This window comes from Branchiostoma floridae, chromosome 8 (genome assembly GCF_000003815.2).
Source record: "Branchiostoma floridae strain S238N-H82 chromosome 8, Bfl_VNyyK, whole genome shotgun sequence".
Classification (NCBI taxonomy): Eukaryota; Metazoa; Chordata; class Leptocardii; order Amphioxiformes; family Branchiostomatidae; genus Branchiostoma; species Branchiostoma floridae.
In genome coordinates, this window is record NC_049986.1 from 19,711,707 (window position 1) to 19,729,851 (window position 18,145).

General features: G+C 42.1%; 1 protein-coding gene across 2 annotated transcripts in view; it reads left to right on the forward strand.

Annotated features, from left to right (window-relative positions):
• The first annotated feature begins 633 nt into the window (after nt 1–633).
• Nucleotides 634–18,145, forward strand: part of LOC118420737 (valine--tRNA ligase-like) — a 28,656-nt gene continuing 11,144 nt past the window's right edge. The window contains exons 1-13 of one of the 2 annotated variants that reach the window (XM_035827694.1): nt 634–972; nt 1,572–1,656; nt 2,609–2,709; nt 4,126–4,253; nt 5,541–5,705; nt 6,778–6,859; nt 7,304–7,423; nt 7,758–7,866; nt 8,834–8,922; nt 9,422–9,512; nt 10,166–10,293; nt 10,761–10,864; nt 11,754–11,835. In XM_035827694.1, the coding sequence (XP_035683587.1) occupies nt 703–972; nt 1,572–1,656; nt 2,609–2,709; nt 4,126–4,253; nt 5,541–5,705; nt 6,778–6,859; nt 7,304–7,423; nt 7,758–7,866; nt 8,834–8,922; nt 9,422–9,512; nt 10,166–10,293; nt 10,761–10,864; nt 11,754–11,835 (1,554 nt within the window). In that variant the 5' untranslated portion in view covers nt 634–702. The remainder of the gene's footprint in view (nt 973–1,571; nt 1,657–2,608; nt 2,710–4,125; nt 4,254–5,540; nt 5,706–6,777; nt 6,860–7,303; nt 7,424–7,757; nt 7,867–8,833; nt 8,923–9,421; nt 9,513–10,165; nt 10,294–10,760; nt 10,865–11,753; nt 11,836–18,145) is intronic. The other variant, XM_035827695.1, reaches the window with a different exon arrangement.

The following is an 18,145-nucleotide window of genomic DNA, read 5'->3' on the forward strand; positions in this document are numbered from 1 at the left end:
TCGACTCCTGGGCTCTTCTTGAGCACAGCATGTTGAGCCTAATAGCTTTAAACATTAAACATGCCGAACACAGCCGAAGTATAATGTCACGCAGCAGTTAGATCACACATCAGTTAGAAATGTTGGTCCAAAAATCCCGTTTGTATTTTACGTATGCTATGCGGAGACTAAACAATGTGCAATCAATAGACCTAAAAAGCATCCGACATGTACCGCAAATGATTTCATCCGGTTTTAATAGTTGGTAGCTAAATATGACCTAGGATATTTCCAGTTTCACAACCAGTAATGCATCACCCCTGCTTGCGTTTCGATGCCTATCAGACAGCTAAGCTAAGGGCACAACCCGCCGTATGACCTGAAATTTGATATGGGTACATGACCCACACACCTTCATATCAAATTTCAGGTCATTTGACGTAACGTTACTTGCGACACTCCCTGTATTTGTCACGAAGGCAAATGGTCACGAAGGTTGAACAAAATGCAGATCATGGTATACAAGACAATAAACCCTAACGTTATACATTGTTCTTTCAAGGAGCTTTTGGGTTCTTTCACATCTTATTCTTTGACTTCTATCTCCGCCACCCAACCTCTGCTTGGAGAATACTGAGATGGTGCAATCCCGCGATGACGTCACGCCCGATCCCATGATGCAATCCCCTGCAGTGTGTGAGATCGCAAGGTCCGGTCTTCCGCATGCAACACTGCGCTCAAGTCGTCTTCAAGACTAGGGCGATTCTTAAGGAACTTCCGAGAGTCTTACAACTCTCGCACCACCTCACGACATCGGCCAGGATGGAGAACGGGCCCGAGGCAACGACGGCGGCGGCGGCAAACGCAGGAGCGGCCGCCGGGGAACCGGCAGTGCAGAAGACCGAAGCACAGCTGAAAAAGGAGGCGAAACAGAAGGCGAAGATGGAGAAATTTAAAGCAAAACAGGAAAAGATGGCTGCACAAAAAGGCGAGGTGAGAGACAGGCTTCTAATCTAACGTAGTGTTACCGTGATCGGTGTTGTTGTGGCGATGAATGAATGTATTTTTACAATAGCCCCCCTCCCCCTTTTCTGGCCATGTGTACACTATGGAGGGTGTGGAAGGGGAGGGGCGATATCGCCATTAGCCAATAATCAGAACGAATATGTGTTTTTGTTGTTATTCTTTGCTTTTATGCTGTTACTGTAGATTAAGTACAAAAGCTACGAATGCATTATGATTATTACTTTTGATATGGATTACTGGTAGTTACAAAATAATGTTACTGTATGCATTTGCCCTTAATTAAATACTAGTGAAGAAATGTTAGGAAGTTATCGTATTGCTCATACTAATTCTATAGATCACTCTTCAAATTTCTAGAGAAATCAAATGACCCATATCTACACTAGTATTGATTTTTGGTTTGACACACCAGCTTTGCAGACATGCAGTGCTAGTGGCAGCTGGTAACATTACATTACTTTCATCAGTCATGATAAGATATAAACAAAACCGCCATTATGTTCCTATGCAAATACTGCATCCTCATATATTGAAAATGAAATTTATGTGTCTAAATTTTTCCACAGAAAAAGTCTGAAGAAAAGAAGGAGAAGAAGAAGGAAAAGGAGGTCGTGACCTACGACATCCCAACACCCCATGGGGAAAAGAAAGGTCAGATGTACTTATTTGTCATACTGAGGTAGATGATGTAATAGCTAGATATGAATACTCACTGGCATGTCAAAGATACATCATGTGTTGCATCACAAACCATAACATTTCACTGGAATGTGTACTGTTACTGTAAATGCATTTAAGTTCGAGGGGATTTAATTTCGCGGTAGCGGGAAAAAGGACTTTTCGAGGTGGTTTTAAGTTCGCGGTAGCACCATGCACTGTAGTCTCTTACTGTTATGGAAAAATGTTCGTGGTGGTTTTAAGTTCTCGTTGAAGCGTCCGCCGCATCACAAACCATAACATTTCACTGGAATGTGTACTGTTACTGTAAATGCATTTAAGTTCGAGGGGATTTAATTTCGCGGTAGCGGGAAAAAGGACTTTTCGAGGTGGTTTTAAGTTCGCGGTAGCACCATGCACTGTAGTCTCTTACTGTTATGGAAAAATGTTCGTGGTGGTTTTAAGTTCTCGTTGAAGCGTCCGCCGCGAAAACCCCGAACATTAAACCACCACGAAAGTTTCTGCATTTACAGTAATATGCATTCATTTTCTGTGTATTTATGATGTACTTATTTATAACCTTAAACCATTTTATGCTACTCTTTTTAATTACTGTATACATTTTTATTGGACCTTGGAACGCATGTATTCATTCCTGATATGTCATTCCATCAAAACAACACTAGAAGTCTTCTATGATTGAAGTGACTGATTTTCTTTAGGAAAATGATAATCAGAATACATGTAAAAATCTAATGTTACATGTATTATATTATTGATTGAAAAGTTTACAAATGGAACTGATAAACGCAGTATGTCAGCACAGATTGAGTCCTTGTTGTACAAAGCCATATAAAACCAGAGAACTTTCAACAAAAAAGTATACATGGATCAAATTGACTCCTGTTGTTCTAGCTGTGCACTTATCCAGTTTTCTGTACTACAGATGTGGCCAGTGAGATGCCCAATGCTTACAGCCCTAGGTACGTAGAGGCAGCATGGTATCCTTGGTGGGAAAAACAAGGCTTCTTCAAACCAGAGTATGGGGTGAGTAGTGTACTACTAGTATTTCAGGCCTATTAGATATAGTAATGTAGAGTTGAAACCTACTAGTAGATAAGAATAGTTAAAGATGATATTCTGTAATTATTGTAAACTTCATTTCAAATTCATACCTAAAGCTCATGGAAAATAACAATGTTTTTTTACTGCTGATTAAGGATTTTTTGTAAACTGATACTGCTAGAATGAATGTCTGTAGTCTGTACAGCTGTCACCACATTTTGTTGTATACTAGTATCTAGATTTTGTGATTGTATAGTATACATTGTACTGTACCTCACTCAGGAAATGTTTGTGATGGTGGCCTATTTATCTATTGTTTATTTGTTTATCTAATCCCACAGAGGAAAAGTCTAACCGAGCCCAACCCTATGGGTTTATATGACTTCCTTATAGTTACCTCCATGAAATGTCATGGAATGGAGGTTATATTTTCTGTTATGTGTCTCTGTCTGTGTAGATGATTACTCAAGAACAGCTGGATGGATTGGTTTCATACTTGTTGTGTTGGTGGGGTGTAATGAAAGCTCGAATCGATGAGATTTTGGGCGCCGTATCTGTCGTTATAATCGATGTAATAATATCAGAAATCACCCCTATATGTGAGATATATTGGTACAGGCATCGTGCTGTATGTGTTTGTTAATGGGCTTAGCTCCAAGCAGATGGTGACAGCTGTTTGGGGGTGTCTCTGTCTGTATACAAGATTACTCAAGAATGGCTGAATGGATTGATTTCATACTTGTTGTGTTGGTGGGGTGTAATGAAAGCTCGAATCGATGAGATTTTGGGCGCCGTATCTGTCGTTATAATCGATGTAATAATATCAGAAATCACCCCTATATGTGAGATATATTGGTACAGGCATCGTGCTGTATGTGTTTGTTAATGGGCTTAGCTCCAAGCAGATGGTGACAGCTGTTTGGGGGTGTCTCTGTCTGTATACAAGATTACTCAAGAATGGCTGGATGGATTGGTTTCATACTTGTTGTGTTGGTGAGGTGTAATGAAAGCTCGAATCGATGAGATTTTGGGTGCCGTATCTGTCGTTATAATCGATGTAATAATATCAAAAATCACCCCTATATCTGCGATATATTGGAACAGGCATCGTGCTTTAAGTGTTTGTTAATGGGCTTTGCTCCAAGCAGATACCCATAACAGTAATATCCATTACTCTTAAATACAACCAACCATCAACATACATAACATCCACAAAAAGCAATGAATATTTCATGGAGGTATGAGGTCCCCGAACTCTAGTTTATTTGTTTGTTTATTTTTGTATATATATATTTTTTAATCCCACAGAGGAAGAGTCTAACGGAGCCCAACCCTAAGGGCCAGTTTGTGATGATGACTTGTTTATTTATTTGTTTGTTTTTTTATCTAATCCCACAGAGGAAGAGTCTAACGGAGCCCAACCCCAAGGGCCAGTTTGTGATGGTGATCCCCCCTCCAAACGTGACAGGTTCGCTCCATCTGGGTCATGCCCTCACCAACGCCATTGAGGATAGCATCACCAGATGGTGAGGGTCTGCATTCTAGTAACTTGTTGTATTGAGCTGTTCACTCATACATGTTAGACTTTGCACATGTGTAGTTCTCTTGAAGTGATCATGATCTTGAGTCAGTTTAGCTCAAATGAACTCAACGAACAAATGAGCTATTCTTTCACTGATTGTGACCGTGAAGACAGACGCTATGTACAGTATTAGCAGGTTCATCGTACTGGAGAAATTCCCTTATTTAATATTTGCAGCTCTTTTCGGCATACACACTAAACAGGGAACCACAGCTTAACGTTCCGTTCTAATGTCAGCGACCCTTTCCAGTAGCATGCTTGTAGGTTGTGCAACAACAGCCGGGATTTGAACTCCCCAGCTCTTGCTCCAAAAGCTGGGTCACTAACCCTAGGACTCCACATGCCAGGTCACTTTCTTTCAATTGAGAAAAACATGATTGTGCTCATCATGTTTCATTGCTCATTTTACTTCAGAGGATCCTGAGTTTTCATAGCCTGGGTACCATACCATCGAGGCACTCGGCGGTGTAGGGGTGGCCGCCCGTACAGTTAATTGATACAGGCCGGTGGAGTTCTTACGGGGTTAGATTAATTTAGTCGCGCCCCGACCGCGGGCGGGGTAAATTCAAAAGGCCGGCTATAGCTCTGTCAGCAAAATCTCAAAGGTCAGCTAATCAGACAGGCTGACAGAAGCAGGTGGGTGCCGGGTAAAGCACCCCAAAGCCGACCGCGGAGAATGGTACCCAGGCTAGAGTTTTCATTTCTGAGCTGCAAAACTGAAACCATTGTTCTGATTACACATTTCAGGCACAGAATGAAAGGAAAGACGACCTTCTGGAACCCCGGCTGTGATAACTCTCCAAGCCACTTAGTTTCAATTACTGAGCACTGTATGGCTCACTTTGATACCAAGGGTGTGTTTTTTCACTAACTAAGATTTTTGTAACTTTCAATGACATCTTTCAGGCACAGAATGAAAGGAAAGATGACACTATGGAGCCCTGGCTGTAATACATGTAACTTTCCAAGTGCCGGTAGCTACGTCTACTTAGTTTCAATTGCTCCTTGATATGGATGGTGTATTTTTTCACGAAGATTTTTATAACTTTCAATAACATGTCTCAGGCACAGAATGAAAGGAAAGACGACCCTATGGAACCCTGGCTGTGATAACTCTCCAAGTGCCAGCAGCTACCATGTTTCCATTGCTGCAGTATGACTCCCAAAGGGTGTGTTTTTTTCACTACAAGATTTAATGTCATTTTCATATAACTTTCAATTCATGTTTTAGGCACAGAATGAAAGGAAAGACGACCCTCTGGAACCCCGGCTGTGACCACGCTGGCATCGCCACCCAGGTTATCGTGGAGAAGAAACTCCAGCGGGAAGAGGGCCTGTCTCGCCACGACATCGGCAGGGAAAAGTTTGTGGAGAAGGTCTGGAAGTGGAAAAATGAGTGAGTAATTATTGTTAATGAATTTCTTATAAGCCTCTAAAGCTTGATTTTATAGAAAGCATCCTCACATTGTATGTTCCCCCCGAGAAAGACAAGGGAAATACTGTTACAGAAGTCTGTTAGAAATATCATGATAATTTTCAGCTAAATTTAAGCAGTATTTAAAATCATATGCATGTATTGTTAGACATGCTTATGCTTAAAGTTTTTTGTTTACTTAATGGTCACTATGTAACAAGACCTGAGGGTCATTTCAAGGTGTGACCTGAAGGCCACTCCAAGGTTACGGGTTACATTGTAACTGTAACAACATCTGTTTGCCCTAGGTCAGAAATATCATGATTGAGACCAGTTCAATTGCTCACTAAGAGTGAGGACTAACTGACCCAATAGGCAAAGCAGGGGTTACGAAGGCTGCTCTGCAAATTCCCTACCCATCTTCAGCCGGAATGGTTTGATCCACTCACACCAGGAAGGTCCCCTACTCTTTTCGATAAGTGCGACAGGTTCTTTAACCCTGTGGCTCTCCCCAAACACGGGACCTCCATTTAACGTCCTATCCAAGGGATGGCCCTAGCCAAAGCTAGGTGCTCATTTTCACCTGAGGAAAGTTGTGTGAAGTGCCTTTCCCAAGGGCACAAGATCGGTGGTACGGCAGGATTGGAACTCGAGACCTCTCGGTCCTGAGCCAAACACTTTGCCGCTGTGCCACGCAGTCTCACAAAGTGCTGTGCAACTTTGAATTTCAGTGTAACATTAGTCTAGGTTTTCTTCTAGCTCACATCGTAATACTGTTCAAGTACAAGTCTCAAAGTCCTTCTACAGCAACAGCTTCTTTCCTTGGACTGCCAAACCATGGAACCCTCTCTATGACAACTGTTTCTCTCCTATTTACAATCTTCAAACCTTTAAATCAAAACCAGTGGTCACCGCTATCTCCTAGCAAAATAATTTCCACCATCCATCAGCTTAATTCATTGCCTAGAAGTGGTTAAATGGTCCGTGTATTGAACAAACCTGTTGAAAAAACTAAAAAGGGTCTTGATATACTGTAAAATCTGTTTGTCTCCAGGAAAGGAGGGCGGATCTACGAGCAGCAAAGGCTGATGGGTATTTCGGTGGACTGGGACCGTGCAGCCTTCACCATGGATGAGGTGAGGTCAAAGGTCATTTTTCTGTGACTTAGGCTATGGCAGTTTAATATCTTAGGTCTCAGATCATGAAAAGGGACTAGTAGACTGAAACAGGGGGCTTGGAGGAAAAATGTCTGCACCCTACGCCAATGAAGGTTAGACATCCAGGTAATAAGATATGCCAAAAAGTAGTTACTCAAGCAACTAGATATGAAACGTCTCACCGTTTCCAAAATCATATCCCGTTGCTTGAGTAACTGAACAAAAAGGACATTTTTTACAAGTCCGGAACCGAATCACTTGGGTTATGTTTTTTTTTTACCTGAACCTAAACGTTTTTGAAAGTCCGGATTCGGTCCAGCGTACCGGTACGCATCCCTAATTCAAGGTGAGCACTTTCCTGTGTTGAATGACAATTATAAACTTCATAATCAGTATGCTCAACTTCTTCTATTCCTTCTGCAGAAACTGTGCAACTGTGTGAAGGAGGTGTTCATCAGGCTGCATGACGAGGGGATCATCTACCGCAGCAACCGTCTGGTCAACTGGTCCTGTCAGCTCAAGTCTGCCATCTCTGATATTGAGGTATGTTTTAAAAATTGTTTTCACCAAGCCCCTTTTTATATCTTAAGATAAGTGCAGTAAACATACCCTGCAAAATTACTTCACTGCAGCTGATGTTAGAACGGAAAATTCTCTGGAAAAAGTTATTCATTAAGGATTGGTATCTTGCTTATTACATGTGTATTTCTGTCCTGTCGGTGGCATTGACTGAAACTTTACTTTGGGAAATAAGAAAACCAAAACCACTGTGAGGAAAAAGAGCAAAAACAGCATTTTCAATCCCCCCCCCCCATTAAAATTTAACACAAATGCAGAACAAATTTGATAGTTTTCTGACCCACACCTTTCCCTGCAGGTTGATAAGAAGGAGATCCCGGGACGTACCCTCCTGGCTGTGCCGGGGTATGAGGAGAAGGTCGAGTTTGGTGTGCTGGTGGAGTTTGCTTATCCTGTGGAGGGATCAGGTGAGTGCAGGGGTCAGGGTGAAGGGGTCAGAGTTGATAGGTCAGGGTTATGAGTAGAAGATTGAGTTTGGTGTGCTGGTGGAGTTTGCCTATCCTATGGAGGGGTCAGGTGAGTGCAGGGGTCAGGGTGAAGGGGTCAGAGTTGATAGGTCAGGGTTATGAGTAGAAGATTGAGTTTGTTGTGTGGGTAGAGTTTGCTTACCCCGTGGAAGGGTCAGGTGATTGGAGGGGTCAGGGTGCAGAGTTGATAGGTCAGGGTTATGAGGAGAAGGTTAAGTTTGGTGTGCTGGTGGAGTTTGCCTACCCCGTGGAGGGGTCAGGTGAGTGCAGGGGTCAGGGTGGAGGGGTCAGAGTTGATAGGTCATGGCTATGAGGAGAAGGTCGAGTTCGGTGTGCTGGTGTACTTTGCTTATCCTGTGGAGGGGTCAGGTGAGTGGAGGGGTCAGGGTGGAGGGGTCAGGGTGGAGGAGTGCAGATGTGATAGGTCAGGATTAGAGGAGAAGGTCGAGTTCGGTGTGATGGTGGAGTTTGCCTACCCTGTGGAGGGGTCAGGTGGAGGGGTCAGGCTAAATGAGGTCAGGGTAAATGAGGTCAGAGAAGAGGGGTCAGAGAGGAGGGGCCAGAGTAGAGGAGTTAGAGTTGAGGGGTCAGGGTGGAGGGTTTAGGGTTATGAGGTGAAGATTGAGTTTGAGTTTGTTGAGTTTGCCTACGCTATGGAAGGCTCAGCTGACTGGGTGATGCTCAAATCTTTCTTATCGTCAAAAAACTCAAATTTTATTGCCCTTTTCCCCTATAAATCGGCTTATTCTGTTTCATGTGTCTCCAGTACACACAGGAACAAGTTTAAATGGAGGGTTTCCATTCTTTATGCTCTTGAAAATTGAAAATTGCTCCGTTACACATATAGAGTGACCAGTGTTTTTTTTCTTTTACTTGATAACACATTTTGTTTCCCTGTGTTCCACAGATGAGGAGATCGTTGTTGCCACCACCCGTATTGAGACCATGTTGGGAGACACGGCAGTCGCTGTGCACCCGGAGGACGACAGATACAAGGTACAACCATCTAACCTGATCTTTTATGAAAATACTAGACAACATGTATCAGATTCTGTTTTTTTAATGCAAAGATATGATATTGTTGTGAAAAAAAACGATTGGAATTATGCTGGCTATTTCAACCATTTAGTCCATTAAGAGATTCTCAGAGGAGGCCTAGAAATGTTGATTTGTAGCACAACCAGTACATAATTAGTTCACTACCATAGAATGATAGCATGATGTCTCCCGATCATTTTGAGGTATGTTGTTCTATGGTCCAGGTGGGACATCATGGTTATAGGGCTCTTTATGCAAATTTATGAAAATGAGACAGTTATGCCCAAAATGAAATAAACCAGCATAACTTCAAATAACTTAGTGAAAGTCACAATCACCAGGAGAGTTTTCATTTTGTGATCACTGGAAGTGCGTAGCTCGTTTCTGTGGCAACCATTGCTAAGGAAAAGATAATTCCATTTCCAATTCTGGATTTTTCTTCTCCGCCTACCTTCAGCACCTCCATGGGAAGTACGTCCTCCACCCCCTACTGGAGCGCCGCATGCCCATCGTGTGTGACGACTTTGTGGACAGGGAGTTTGGCACCGGTAAGGCAGTGCTGAATATTATCCATCTCAAGTAACTTACTATAAAATACACCTGTTTTGCATAAGACAGATAAATAATTTCAACCTGTAGCACTTATTGGGACAGGAAGTTTGTGTGTATTTGAAAAAAAATCTACTTTAATTTTTCTTCAATGAGTAACGTTACCATGCAATAGATTAGAACAAGATGTCCAGTGCCAGATTTTGGGTTGGTGTGTAGACATTGTGGTCTTCGCTTCTTTTGTTCTTTGGTTAATGATATATATAATAATAGTACATCTATACATGATACTCGTCAGTCAACATTGTGGGCTAAGCAGTATCGAATCTGATGATGAACCTCGGCCATGGCAAAACTTTAATTCACATCAGCCCTACAGCACCGACTAAACAGTCCTATAAGAGAATGACAATCTATGCCAAATAGGATACATCTGTAAGCTGACTCAGGTCTGTTGTAAAGTTCTTTTCTCTGTATCTATTTTTCTTCTGCACTGCACATCACCAGAATTTAGCTGCCTGGCCAGTGTGCATCTCCAGCTAGAATGGCCATTTGCAAATTTATTCCAATGCTCCTTGGCTAACAACGTATTTTTGTAAATCTCCAAGATTCCTGTACATCATGTTCTGATGATTCCATGTGCCTGTCCCAGGTGCTGTGAAGATCACCCCTGCCCATGATCACAACGATTACGAGTGCGGCAACAGGAACAACCTGGACTCCATCACCATCATCGGTGATAACGGGCTCATGACAGACCAGTGTGGGGACAGGTTCAAGGTTAGGGTTCACTTCCTTGTAACCTTCCCAAACATTTATCATTCTTCCATTTTTTGTTTAATTAATGATAGAAATTTTGAGTTATCATTACTTGTTGACCTCCAAACACGTCCCCCTCACAGCCAAATGGTGTGAATTTGTAACACTTATACTAGTGTGTGTGGTCCAGTAGTTAAACCCTGCCAGTGGAACTGGGAGCCGTGAGTTTGATTCTGGCTGTGTCGCTCACCTGACATGCATACTGCTAGTAGAAAGTGTTTCAGTCCTTAGGACAGGATGTTAAGCCTTGGTCCACTGTTCATTGTGCTTGTCAAAAAGAGCCAGGTGAAATTCCTTGGCACAATGAACCTGTAAATACTGTACAAAGTGTCTGTCTTCTCTGTCACAACCAGTGGAAGACTAGCTCTTTATTGAGCTGAACAGATTTGAGATCACATTCACTCACTCGTGTTCTCCTACACTTTTAGGGCATGAAGCGTTTCCATGCCAGAAAGGCTGTGCTGGAGGCTCTGAAGGAGAAGGACCTGTACAGGGGAACCAAGGACAACCCCATGGTGGTGCCCACATGCAGGTAAACAGGGTTGTAACTATGTGGTTGTAGTGTAAAGTTGTAATAGCTATCAGTGAGAAGAGAGTAGGTTGTAAAAGTAATATGTACTGGGATTTCTGAAGAGGAAAAGCCTTTACAGGGGAACTAAGGACAACCCTATGGTGGTGCCCACAATGCAGGTAAACACCCTGGGTTGTAACTATGTGGTTGTAGTGTAAAGTTGTAATAGCTATCAGTGAGAAGAGAGTAGGTTGTAAAAGTAATATGACAGTACTGGGATTTCTGAAGAGGAAAAGCCTTTACAGGGGAACTAAGGACAACCCCATGGTGGTCCCCACATGCAGGTTAACACCCTGGGTTGTAACTATGTAGTGCTGTAGTAACTACCTGTGAGAAGAGTAGGTTGTAGTAGTTATCTGTACTGGGAAAAACTAATCGATGGCTAGATGCATGCAAGTAAGGGATCTAAGAAGACACTGTAACTGTGATCAGAGTGGTCTGGGTCATTTTTTGAATGAAGTGTTCCTCCTATTGTGAAATCTATGAGGACTCAATTTTTTTCCTCCTTCCTTTTGGTGGACATTCATTTACATGACTGTAACTGTAAGGCTTCATACCTCATTAAACTATGCAACAAATTTTGCATTGTGGATGAGACACAGAAATAAATCATTTTGAATGCCCCTTGTACTTTGGAACTCTGAGATTCACTCACTCACTATCCAGTTTATCATCTTTTGTTACCAGTCATGCGAGGGATAGACGTACATTGTACACACAAGATTGAAAAAGAAACAGTTCTCTAATGTTTTGTAACGTGTGATGGATAGAAACATAAATAAATGTGTGTATCTGGAACAAGACTTTACAATGTTGCTCTTCATCATGATGTTTTTTTTTTCACCTCCAGCCGCTCGAAGGACGTGATTGAGCCCCTGCTGAAGCCCCAGTGGTACGTCAACTGTAAGGACATGGCTGCTGCTGCTGTGGAGGTCAGTTTATCGTCCATTTAGTTATAACGGCTCGAAATACAGTCAAACCTGTATAAGCGGCCACCTTTGCATAGCAGCCACCTGGCCATAGTGGCCACTTTTTGTCGGTCCCTTGGATTCGTAATGATTAAGAAATTTATTAGGCTTAGCGGCCACCTGTCCAACGTGGCCACGGCCACACGATTTCCGGTCCCGTTGATACAGAAACACTGCCTATTGCAACCATACTGCTGCCTTATGTCACCCTGCACCGAGTTTGAAATTGTAGTTTGCAAGGATTTGGAGTTCCTAACAGGGTCATTTTGGCGGTAGCAGAAGGTATGCATGCCTTGAGCATTAAAGTGCAAGTCTTTGTCGGTGAATTTACTGATCGAGACAATGTTACTTGGTGAGAAAGATTAGTGGGAACTGAAATCATGTGTAGCTTGCTCATGGTCAATTGATCAACATTTTGTCTATAGTGGCCACCTGTCTATAGTGGCCATATTTCTCCAGTCCCTTGAGTGGCCGCTATAGACAGGTTTGACTGTACTGTAAATGCATTTAAGTTCGCGGAGATTTAATTTCGCGGTAGCGGGAAAATGGAATTTTCGTGGTGGTTTAAATGTCGCGTCAGCACCATGCACTGTAGTCTCTTACTGTTATGGAAAAATGTTCGCTGCGGTTTTAAATTCGCGGTGAAGCGGCTGCCGCGAAAACCACAAACATTAAACCACCGTGAAAGTTTCTACATTTACAGTACTGGGTGTTTGTGCACCCAGGTGCACCCAAAATTGAAGCTGTGCACCCAATTTTTTTCTGTATTTTCGTAGCTTTACATAATATTATGTAAACTTTAAGGTTGTGCATCCACCAAGTAATTTTCTTTTGGTGCGAGTAACCACTGCAAGTTAACCCAAATTTAAAGTGTACTGTAAATGCATTTAAGTTCGCGGGGATTTAATTTCGCGGTAGCGGGAAAAATGACTTTTCGCGGTGGATTTAATTTCGCGGTAACACCATTGACTGCAGTCTAATACCTTAATAGAATAATGTTCGCAGTGGATTTAAGTTCGCGGTACAGTGTTCGCCGCGAAAACCGCGAACATTAATCCACCGCGAACATTTCTGCATTTACAGTATTTCGGGCCCTGGTTACTGTGCATCAGATTCAATTTAGCATTAAACTTTAAAGAAACAACTGCATTTTTGGTCAGTAACCTAGTATTGATCAGCAGTGGGGTTTTTTTTTGTCATTTTAGGCCACACCAATTTAATTTCTTGGTTCACGGATTTTTTCATAAAAAATATGGAGCGAGAGGGCGAAATAAAAATAAAAATCATAAAATGGTTGGGGTAAAGGTAACGGCTAATCCAAAACATAAAGAAAAAAAGTTTTCAGTTTGAAAAAAGTACAAAAACACTATTATTGTACAGTAACAGCACCTGTACCCACCCTTTAAGGAGCTTATAATATAAAGGCCAATTTGCTACACCAGAAAGTTGGTGAATGGTTTCATTAATGGTGAAAATGTGCTGAGTGGTAATTTTTATTTTTATTTTTTTTTCCAAAAAATAGGAGCGAGCGAATCCGTGAACCAAGAAATTAAATCGGTGTGGCCTTACAGATTGTGGCACAAGACTTGTATCAAAATGTACGCATTGCTGATGTCTTATTAAAATGTAAATTGGAGTTGTCCTGTTTACAAAAATCACACAATTTAATCATTTAACATTTTCTTTATTCAGATCAGGACCTAGTCAGTAATCATAGTCCCTGAATCATAGCAATCAATCCACAGCTTCTTGCAGTATGTACATTGTACTATAATTGTAGCAAGCACAGTCAAATGTATAGATTTTGAAGTGAACAAAATCTCACATTGTGCACATTACACAGCTACAAATGTACCTAAGTACTGAAAGAATAAATGTAGAAAAAAGTAAAATATAACCTCCATGGATATTTCATAGAGGTGATAATACAATAATCATTCTCAAATTTTCTGTGCTTTACTATAAATATTTGTTTCCTTGCGCACATAGCTTGTTTTAATACAAACTACTGAATATTGAATAATTTAGAGTGGGATAAACGGCAGATACACCTCCTGATCATGAGTCATGGCTGGAAATACTTTTTTCGGCATACTTGCACTGGTGCATGTAACATTGAAGATTACCTGCACCAGACAAATTTTACCTGCACCACTCTGAATTTAGGAAGTATGGATCATAGTTTTACTAAAATTGTTCAGGAACCATTGCAATTTTTTTTTCTTTTATACTTTATAGGTACTAGTAGTTGCATTTAATGCACTTAATAACAGTCCACATACACCTACATCATATGACATTTATGTATAAAACCCAGTACATGGACCAGTGCAGGTAGACACTAGAAATACCTGCACAGCTCCAATTTCACCTGCACTAACCTGCATAATGCAGGTGGTATTTCGAGCCCTGCAAGCCAAGTCCCTAAATACATTGTATGTTCACAAGCAGCAAACCTACAAACAATTTCACTTTGACTCAATTCTGAAAACAAAGTTTCCTTGGCAAAGTTAGCAACTACAGGTATAACTTTGAAAACATATACAATATAAGAATAACAGAAATGGTCAGAATAATGTACAATTCAAATCTCTAGTCTAAAGTCTACAGAGCATTCATAATTACATTGTACCTGTTTCATTCATTGTACTAGTGCGTGTGGTCTTCAGCCTCCATCAAGTAGCATTGTAAGTACAATTCACAGTGTCTTTGCTGTCCTTCAGATTTTTCTCTGACAACAGTTCGGTATCCCTATTTGTACTTTGCTGGCCACGTGTTTCAGGTTTTTGATAGGCAGTCTCATCGCTGGCAGAGACAGCTTTGCTTTTGGTCAGCAACCCGACAAGCTTGGCTGTACTTTCTTGGCCTTGCTCTCCCTGTTGATAGACAGTTTCGTTGCTGGCAGAAAGAACCTTGTTGTTGGTCTGTACATTTGCTGCATCCGCACCTGTGTTGGATGCAGTGTTGTTGCTGTCTGTCATGCCCTGCATTTCATCGTTGTTTGTGCCTAGCACAGCTAAAGACGTAGGTGTCACTTTAGTCTCAGTTTCTCCTTGATGGCTGTCCCGTTGTTTGTCTGTCTCACCAAGAGTTTGCGTGGAGTTTGTTTTGTCGCACGTTCCCGGCAACGCAGATGGAGGATGTGGAAATGGCTCCGTTCCATGACAGTCTGGGTTGTCTTCTCCCCTGTGCACATCAACCTGCACTGTTATGCCTTCCTCAGCGATGTTTGATAAACTAATCTCTGCATATGGTTCGACACCCGTGCAGCCCAGTTCATTGGGAACTCTCTCATACCTGCTGACCTCATTACAATATTGGTGTTCCCAAGTAGCCTCCACTATCTGTCTCACGGATTGTACGTCATCCTTGATACACGCATAGGAGTTTTCCTCACGACTTCGGTGTTGGGAATCACGTTCCTGGTTTGCCTGACCCTCAGCGATCTTTGCCAAACTTGTTTCTTCGTACGGCTCAATTCTTTCACTGCTCTCTTGGCTCCTTGTTGCCAAACCATCAGCGATCTTTGCCAAACTTGTTTCTTCGTAAGGCTCAATCCTTTCACTGCCCTCTTGGCTAGCGCTCCTTGTGGTTTCCTGGGAGGCAAGCTGGTGTGGGGTCGTGCCGTACATTTGGTTTTGGATAAGTGCGTGCCCATCTCTCAATACTGGATCTATTGGTTTTGCTTGCCTGCGTTTGCATCGACATTGTCTAGCACGTGGAAGCAACCTCCACAGAACTGTCACAAATAAAACTACCGAAGCTGCGGCAAAAAAATGTTTGCCTGTGTTTGTTCGAACTTTCTTTTGTTTCCACTGAACAGTAGACACGGATTTGTCTAAAGTCGTATTTGTTGGAAACTCGCTGTGGCTTGCCAATGTCACTTGGGTGGTGTTCAAAAGCTCATAAGTAGAATTTGAAGTTGTCATTTCTCGCTCACTTATAAGACTGGTGTTCTGCTTTGACATTGAGTCTGTAGTAACTGTTGACTTGCAAAGACCCTCCAGTACTTTCATTACTTGCTGACCCTCCACGTGTTTAGGACTTGCACATCTTAATTTATCATTCCTGTTCAGTAAAAAGTAGTAAAGTGTGCTGCTGGGACAGTTATGACAACATTCCCTGAAAACTGATACATCTACATCTCTGTTCTGCATTCCACACGGCTTAAAACACTGCGACAAACACTGCAACTCGTGGTGAAGCCAGCACAAGTGTTCGTCACAGTGGACTGGGTTCTCGTCAATGTATATGCTTGCGTATCTACATGTGGGAAACAAGAAGGACTCCTTCCGAAAAGAAGTGATCCTGTTGTCATTGAGATTGATGACAAAAATGTTTGGTAGCAAGTGAGCGTTAAAACTGCCAGAAACGTGAACAATCTGGTTCTGAGAGAGATGAAGGCCAAATAATCGAGGGGCTCTGTTAAACCAATGCCAGTGGATGGTACTGATCATATTATTGGACAAATCGATTAACATCACCTTGGGTAAGTCTGGGAGGTTTGAGATGTTAGTAATTTTGTTCCGTTTAAGTACGATGCTTGTTTCATTCTGGAAGTCCAAGTCCGGAAACTGCACAAGCTGACAGTTGTTGCAACTGTAACTGTTTTTAGGGTCATAACTATAAGAGCTTAGTGCGTCGCAGTTTGTCGATGTGATCCTTGGAATGGGTACAAGGAAAAAAAGTAGGAATACACCTGACATGCTGATTTTCATTGTTTAATGTGTGTTCAAAACTATACTTTGTTTTTAGTATAATTATTGGCTGTGCATTTGTATCAACTCAGTCACGTTTGATAGTAGGCCCTGCAAATGTGAACAGGACTGGATAGGGCAGAACAAGTCTCTAGCATGGCAGAAGTACAAATGTCCCCTTCCAAAGCTCAGTCTAGTAGTCGAAACTCCGGTGAAACGCTAGAGAAACACACCCAGCAGAAGAGTAGATATCTCCTGTGTGTATCTTTCCTTTTTCCCTAGTCAGAGGGTTCCTAATGTTTGCTTTGGAGGATACATGTCAGAAAGGTTTCCTTATTGCCAATTAGACACTGTCATTCCAATGTGTTTCTCATGAGTTTCATGGTAATCAATCACTACTAGGAGGAGAGCATAGCAGACAGCAGGCTGGGAGGTCCTTGTGTTTCTGTGGGTGGAGCAATTGGTCACGGATATTAGCTATGTTTTCTTTTGGGTTTCACATGTGTATCCTTCAGTTAGGCATTGGAAATGTGTCCCAGTATGGGTCTACTGTTACTGTAGTATCCAGTGTTTGATTATACTGCTGCAGGAGTCTCTGACACAGCGATGGGCAGCAGTCAGTTTAAGTCTTCACACACCGCTTTCCAGTAAGAGGGCTCAATTTTGCAGTAAGAGGGCTGTGTTTTGATTCTAATGCTAAGAACAGCTGTTGTAAAACAATGTTAGTCTGAGGTGTCATAAGTTCCACAGTGAGAGTCTACCACTAAAACTGCGAGTATACTATAAGCAACCGCAAATATTCCACAATTTACTGTATACAGTTTCAGCAGTGGGAGGAAGATGTGGTTGCAATGTGGAGAAGACTACAGTTTGTAGGCTGGACAGAGTCAGCAGCAGACAGAGAACAGTCCTTGCTTGGCTATGATGCTCCACTATAGAACCAAATTAAAGACCTATGATAAGAAGAAAAAATAGTTTTGTATCAGTCACAGAACATCAGCCACAAAGTGTTTTTACCTCCAGTATCTAGGGTTTGAATTTTGCTTATGATCAATTCAAACCCCTTCTGACTGAAAAACTGTCAGTTATGATAATTGATATGAGCTCGTCGGGGTCGTATCATGACTGGCGGATGTATTATTGCTCAATTCACGCCTTTCACACCTCTCCCTTATACCTCTGTGAGCGGTGTGAGGAGACAAATTCTCAGCCCTCGGGACACAAACAAACCGACGGGTTGCATGATATTTGAAGCTTCTGTCCGTAGGGTTGGGAGTTTAGACCGACGGCCTGAGTAAGTTTACCCCGTCGGTGTTCCAATTTCTCTCCGACGGGCGACCCAAAAATATATCTGAAGCTAGGTACTCATTTTCACATGTTGAGTTGCAGGAGGAAATATTTCCCAGGGCACTATAATTATAAACAGAGATACGTGTACATACACATACCTAGTGGCTTTCTGCATCACCCAGCGCCATGGTTTGTCCGTTTGAAACCTGAAGAGCCCGGCTTTAACCAAACACTATCTTTTTTTCTCTCACCTCCTTGGAAATTGAGTTGACGACCCTGAAGCCCAC